Source organism: Neomonachus schauinslandi, chromosome 8 (assembly GCF_002201575.2).
Source record: "Neomonachus schauinslandi chromosome 8, ASM220157v2, whole genome shotgun sequence".
NCBI lineage: Eukaryota > Metazoa > Chordata > Mammalia > Carnivora > Phocidae > Neomonachus > Neomonachus schauinslandi.
In genome coordinates, this window is record NC_058410.1 from 72,234,553 (window position 1) to 72,242,055 (window position 7,503).

A 7,503-nucleotide genomic window follows, 5' to 3' on the forward strand; every position below is an offset into this window, starting at 1 on the left:
TGTGCCAGAAAAAGTTGAATGTTGTTCATGAAGGATTCTGTTGCTACATCAACCATCTTTTCCTGCAATTGCTATTACCAGAAGACATTAGTCATTTTCTTTCTGAACAAGGACAGTAAAGAAAACAATGGCAAAAACACATTTCATAGTGGTATATTGAACCCATTCCAATATAGATACAAATTCATTTAAATGACAGTATAATTAAGTCTGTGCCAATAATTGCCTTTAAATTTAAAAGGAGAAAATGCAGAATACTTGCCAAAAAATTATGTAATCATATTAGTTGTATCATATTGTTTGTCTGGTTAAATTTAAACAATAAACTCTTTTCTAGACAGTGAAACCTATTTCAAATGGGGTGAGCCTCAGATTACATTGCTATGAAAACATGAAAGTTTTGCCTAGAAAAAACACTAACTTACATCAAATGATATAAATGACTCATGTCATGTCGCACTGCTCGTTAAAAATCACATGCACTGGTGTGCGGCTGCGCGGGCTTCCCAGCCCTCACACCAGCAGCTCACTTCGCATTTTACCATGCCTTTCACCCGAGACCCCTTCCAGCACCCTACATTGGATAACGATGATACCTTCCAGGGAAAACTCCTGGCTTCCAAGAAACTGCCATGTAAGAACCCAGCTCACCTTGCTCAGCAACAGGAACCCTGGAGTTGGCTCAGCTCAACTCCCACAATCACCTCCATGAGGTGGGATGTTTATTTTTTTGATCCTGAGATACTAAAGGATGACCTGGATTTCTGCTTAACAGCCTTGTACAACCACCACACAGGGACATTCAAGAACAAAAGTGAAATACTCTTACACCAGGAGACCACCCAGGATACCCATGGAATCATCAAGACCCAATTCCCTGGAGAACCTTTACTCCCTTCTCCGCCACCTTCCATCACTTCCCAAGCTAACATCAGACACTGGATCAACCCTAAGAAGGAGTCTATCCACAGCATCCAGGGATCCATAGTGTCCCCTCACACTGCAGCCACCAATGGAGGCTACTCCCGAAAGAATGATGGTGGCTTCTTCTCTACCTAATGTTGACAGGTCCCTGGACTAAATTAATCATAGTGGAACATCCTGCTGCCCACCTCCATTAAATAGAATTGTGCTGGGGGAAAAAAAAAATCACATGCACCCACCACATTCCTTCAGTCCCTAATTTTCAGAGTATCTGGAGACACTGAAATGTACTGTACTATCTTGTTTTAGAACTCATGTCCTGGGACAGAATACTGATTTATCTATGGGACTGTTGTCCTTTTGGTTTTTAGATCCATGTCAGTCCCACAACGAAGATGGGAACAGTGGCCTGGCTGTTATTCCTCAGCTCTTGCTGTCTTTGCTGTCATGTAATTATCTGACTAATAGCATTATTCACAGAATTATCTACCACTTTGAGCATTCATGGCCTACTGCCATTCTTAGAAACACCAAGTTGTTTCTGTGAACATAAGTGCTGCTTTAAAATCTTTTTAAGGGGGCACCTGGGTGGCTCAGTCATTAAGCATCTGCCTTCGGCTCAGGTCATGATCTCAGGGTCCTGGGATCGAGCCCCACATCGGGTTCCCTGCTCTGCAGGAAGCCTGCTTCTCCCTCTCCCACTCCCCCTGCTTGTGTTCCCTCTCTAGCTGTGTCTCTCTCTATCAAATACATAAATAAAATCTTAAAAAAAAAATCTTTTTAAGTATGTCTTTTTGTGATTTCTTTACTTACTTTGATCTCTATCCTACTTAGCAATCTTTTTTCTTTCTTAAATTGAGTTTAATTTTGCAAAGTTCCTTTAAAGCAGTGGTTTTCAACCAGATACAATTTTGCACCCAGGGGACATGTGGCAATGTCTAGAGATATGGGGGTTGAAGAGTGGGGTGGGGCATGTAGCATGCCTGCTACGGGTGTCTAGGGGGTAGGACCCAGGGGTACTGCTAAACATCCTACAATGCACATGACAGCCCCTGACAACAAAGAATTATGGGGCCTAAATACCAATAGTGTCAAGGTTGAAAAACTGTTTTAGAACATGGGAGATAATAGACTTGTTCAAAGTGATCAAAGATTCAAATCTTTGGTATTAAAACATGCAACCGAGACTCACCTGCAAAAGCTCCCGCTGGCCCACTGAGAATAAGGTGTCCCTGGAAATTACATTGGTGTTGGAATTTCTTCTGTATCCATCAGAGATCAGAAACCATGACCAAGCAGGCATGCCTCTATTAAAAGAAAAAATTGAAATAATGAGATTAAAGTGTCATGAGATGAAAATGGGTTGTGTGAGATAAAGACTGCAAGGCAACAAAATGCAATAGGAGAATTAACATTTTCATTGAAAGTAAAAAGAGGTTTAGCACTGTGATTAAAAACACAATCTTTGCTTATAAAGGACAAACCTGAGAAGATTTCCAAGAATGTACAGGAAAAGGACAAAGGTATTCAAATAATGGGAATGAAGAAGTAAAAGACAGAGAAGATAAATCACTCATGAGAATTATAGTTATACCCAAAGAAGAAATCATTACAGGGGCACCTGGGTGACTCAGTCATTAGGCGTCTGCCTTCAGCTCAGGTCATGATCCCAGGGTCCTGGGATTGAGCCTGCTTCTCCCTCTCCCACTCCCCCTGCTTGTGTTCCCTCTCTCACTGTGTATCTCTCTGTCAAATAAATAAATAAAATATTAAAAAAAAAAGAAGAGGAAATCATTACAAAAAATAATATGCGAAGACTTGCATTTAAAGTATCAGGTGGGGCACCTGGGTGCCTCATCCGGTTCAGCGCCTGCCTTGCTCAGGGCATGATCCCAGGTTCCTGGGATCGAGCCCCACATTGGGCTCCCTGCTCCACATCAGGCTCCCTGTTCCACATCAGGCTCCCTGTGCTCTCCCTCTCTCTCTGCCCTTCCCCCTACTTGTACACTCTCTCACGTTCACTCTCTCTCTCTCAAATAAATAAAGAATATCTTTAAAAAAGAAAAGTATCAGGCAAAATAATGATAAAACACCACACCAAGATGTTCTATAATACTGTTAAATTATAAAGACATAGGAAAAAAATCCTACAAATTATGTACAAAAACCAGCAGGGTGTCCTCTTTTTTGCTAAATGTCAGAAAACTGTGAAGCAACAGTAACAGAGGCTTTCGGAGAAAAAGTTTTTTGACTAAAGAATTTGAATCCCAAATAATTTGTTATTCATATGCACAAAAAAATCAAAAAGTCATTCTTACATGTGCATGGTCACAGATTATAAACCACTCACAGGTTTTTTTTTTTTTTTTAATTGAACTTATTTTCCAGCTAACTAAGACTTGAATGGAAATTACAATATAATGCAATTTGATATCATTTAATTTAATAAAAATTCAATGCAGAAATTATGCTTTAAATAAGCCTTCAAAAATGAACATTGAAACCATAAAGTTAAAATCTAAGTGGCAGATGTAATACTTTTATTTTAATATTTGTTATTTTAACAAAACTAACTAGTTTTGTTAGTTGTAACAAAAACTAAATTCAAATCTTAAAATAATTCCTGAAAGAGCAGATAAGTGATGTAAAAACAGTAATTTTTAAATTATTTTAAAGAAAAAACTCCAGGATGTTAACAGAAGCTGGAATGATGAGGATAAGGAGAAGCTGGGATAAGAAAAAACACACTAATTTCCTCATCCTCTAAAGGTGAGAAAGAGGAATTCAAATATTTATCCTTCATTTTTACAGTACTAAAGATGTAGATAAATATATGTTCAAACACTTTCAGGGTAATCAGTCATAGATTTAAGGTAGATAAATACCTTTCAAATCTCCAAGAAAGAAAACATAAGTAAGACTAAAAAAACACAGAGAAGAAAACAATGAGGAAATATTAAATGTATTACAATTTTTAAAAATATATTTGTCTCCTTCAATAAAAATAAAAATATAATACTCAACAATAAATTACTTATGAGACATTATAATATCAAGGATATTTATAAGTGGAATACTACTTTGCACTTGCAAAACAGGTAATGTTTTAAAACTGATTAGTTTTGAAAATTAATAGTAGAGTTGGGAAGAGTGTGATAAGTCAGGAATTCTCAAAATTTTATGAAGAGTTTCTGGAAAAACTTGTCAGAACACATTAGAGGCCTAAAGTAGGTTCATAGCTTTGTGGCCAACTAAATTAAGTTCTTGAAAATTATCCTAAAAAATGTAATCAGGATGGGGAGGAGCAAGATGGAAGAGGAGTTGGAGACCTAAATTTTGTCTGGTCCCGGGAATTCAGCTGGATAGTTATCAAACCATTCAGATAGTTATCTGGATAGTTATCAAACCATTCAGATAGTTATCTGGATAGTTATCAAACCATTCAGATAGTTATCAAACCATTCAGAACACCTACAGACTCAACAGGAGATCAAAGAAAAGAATAGCAACAACTCTGAACAGAAAAGCGACCACTTTCTGGAAGGCAGGACGTGCAAAGAAGTGAATCCGAGGCAATATTCGGGAAGACAGACTGCAGAGGGAGGGAACCTCTGTCAACTGGCTACCGGCAAATGATAGAGCAGCGGAGCACAAAATCAGAACTTGTAGAAGTCTGCTCCCCTGAGGGATGTCACTCCAGTGGCTAAGTGGGGGGTGGAACCCTCTTTGGGACAGTGTGGTCTCAGGACCCTTGGGGTCACAGAAAGACTGGGGTTGCCTGAGTGTGGCAGAGCTCCCAGCTATTGGAGCGGGGAAGCTGGCTGCAAAGATGGAGCCAAGGAGTAGGCTCGCAGCTCGCAGTTGCCATAAACTGTGATCCACAGCACAGTTGGGCCACTGCTCTTCAAGCAGGGACCCAAAAAGCAGCAGATCCAGGGAGACTCTCCTTCCTCCCCTGGGAGGAGCAGGGCATGAGCACACCACAGGAATCTGCTAGGTTTGGAGACTCCAAACAGGGTCGTGTGCCAGAGATAGAAACACTGGGCCACAGGCCGGGTGACAGAGCACAGCCAGAGACCAGGGAGACAGGAGTAACTGCTTTTCTCTGAGGGCAAACTGAGGAGTGGGGCCCCGAGTTCTCGGCTCCTCTGGGACCAGAGATTGAAAGGCCACCAATTTCACTCTCATCCTCCAAAGCTGTATGGAAAGCTTTCAGGGAACAAAACCTAAAGAGAGCAAACCCGAGCAGATTACTTAGCCTGGCCCCTGATAAGATCAGTGCAATTCTGCCTCTGGCAAAGACATTTATGAATCACTGCAACAGGCCACTCCCCCAGAAGATCAGCAAGAACATCCAGCCAGGACCAAGTTTACCGATCAATGAGAATGACAAAACCCTAGCACTAGGGGAATACAGCACATAGAATTCATGGCTTTTTTCCCATGATGCTTTAGTCTTTCAAAGTTAATTTTTTTAATTTTCTTTCTTTTTTCTTTTCCTATTTTTTTAGTTGAATTTTTCTTCTTTCCTTTTTCAACCAATATCTTATCAATCCCTTTTTTAAAATCTTTTTAAATTTTTCATTTTTACAGTTAGATTCTATCTCTTCATTGTATTTAACCTTATTTTTTTGTATACATATAAGTTTTTCTTTCTTTAAAATTTTGGGATACAGTTTCTTCTAGCAGACCAAAATATACTCTAAATCTAGTGTATGATGTTGTCCTAGTCTCCCGCCTGATCACATTCTCTTTTTTTTAATTCTTTTCATTATTTTGTCAACCAACTTATCAATTCCTTTTTTAAAATCTTTTTTAATTTTCATCTTTAGAGTCATATTCCATCCCTTCATCATATTTACCTTTTTTGTATATATATAAGTTTTTCATTCTTTAAAATTTGGGGAGGCAATTTCTTCTAACAGACCAAAATACAGCCAAAATCTAGTATGTGCCTCTGTTCTATTCACCAACCTGATCATATCCTTTTATTTTTTTTCCCTTTATTTTTGTTCTGGTTTCGGATCTCTTCTGATTTGTTTAGTGTATATTTTTCTGGGGTCGTTGTTACCCTTTTAGCATTTTTTTTAGCATTTTGTTCTCTCATTCATCTATTCTCTGAACAAAAAGACAAGACGGAAAAACTCACCTCAAAAAAAGAACAAGAGGCAGTACTGACTGCCAGGGATCTAACCAATACAGACATTAGTAAGATGTCAGAATTAGAGTTCAGAATGACGATTATAAAGATACTAGCTGGGCTTGAAAAAAGTATAGGAGATACTAGAGAATACCTTTCTGGAGAAATAAAAGAACTAAAATCTAACCAAGTCAAAATCAAAAAGGCTATTAATGAAGTGTAATAAAAAACGGAGGCTCTAACTGCTAGGATAAATGAGGCAGAAGAGAGAACAAGTGATATAGGAAGACCAAATGATGGAGAATAAAGAAACTGAGAAAAAGAGAGATGAACAACTACTGGATCACAAGGGGAGGATTTGAGAGATAAGTGATACCATAAAGCGAAAGAACAGTAGAATAATTGGGATCCCAGAAGAAGAAGAAGAGAGAGAGAGGGGCAGAAGGTATATTGGAGCAAATTATAGCAGAGACCTTCCCTAATTTGGGGAAGGAAACAGGCATCAAAATCCAAAAGGCACAGAGAACACTGCCTCAAAATTAATAAAAATAGGTCAACACCCCAACATCTAATAGTAAAACTCACAAGTCTCAGAGACAAAGAGAAAATCCTGAAACCAGCTCAGGACAAGAGGTGTAACCTACAATGGTAGAAACATTAGATTGTTAGCAGACCTCTCCACAGAGACCTGGCAGGCCAGAAAGGACTGGCATGATATATTCAGGGCACTAAATGAGAAAAATATGCAGCCAAGAATACTATATCCAGATAGGCTGTCACTGAAAATAGAAGGAGAGATAAAATCTTCCAGGACAAACAAAAACTAAAAGAATTATGAACACCAAAACAGCCCTACAAGAAATATTGAAAGGGGTCCTCTAAGCAAAGAGAGAGACTAAAAGTAACACAGACCAGAAAGGAAGAGAGACAATATACAGTAACAGTCACCTTGCAGGCAATATAATGGCACTAAATTCATATCTTTCAATAGTTACCCTGAATGTAAATGGGCTAAATGCCCTGATCAAAAGATACAGGGTATCAGATTGGATAAAAAAACAAGACCCATCAATATGCTGTCCACAAGAGACTCACTTTAGACCCAATGACACCTCCAGATTTAAAGTGAGGGGGTAGAAAACAATTTACCATGCTAATGGACATCAAAAGAAAGCTGGGATGGCCATCCTTGTATCAGACAAATTAGATTTTAAACCAAAGACTATAATAAGAAATAAGAAGGACACTACATCGTAGTTAAAGGGTCTATCCAACAAGAAGATCTAACAATTGTAAATATCTATGCCCCTAATGTGGGAGCAGCCAATTATATAAGCCAATTAATAACAAAATGAAAGAAACACATTGACAACAATATATAAATAGTAGGGGACTTAACACCCCCCCTCACTGAAATGGACAGATCATCTAAGCAAAAG

General features: G+C 38.6%; 1 protein-coding gene across 1 annotated transcript; it reads left to right on the forward strand.

Annotated features, from left to right (window-relative positions):
- The first annotated feature begins 543 nt into the window (after positions 1–543).
- Positions 544–1,059, forward strand: LOC123325511 (protein C1orf194-like). Its single transcript, XM_044917561.1, has 2 exons — positions 544–622; positions 740–1,059. The coding sequence occupies exons 1-2, from the start codon at positions 544–546 to the stop codon at positions 1,057–1,059; spliced, it is 399 nt and encodes a 132-aa protein (XP_044773496.1).
- Positions 1,060–7,503: the final 6,444 nt, after the last annotated feature.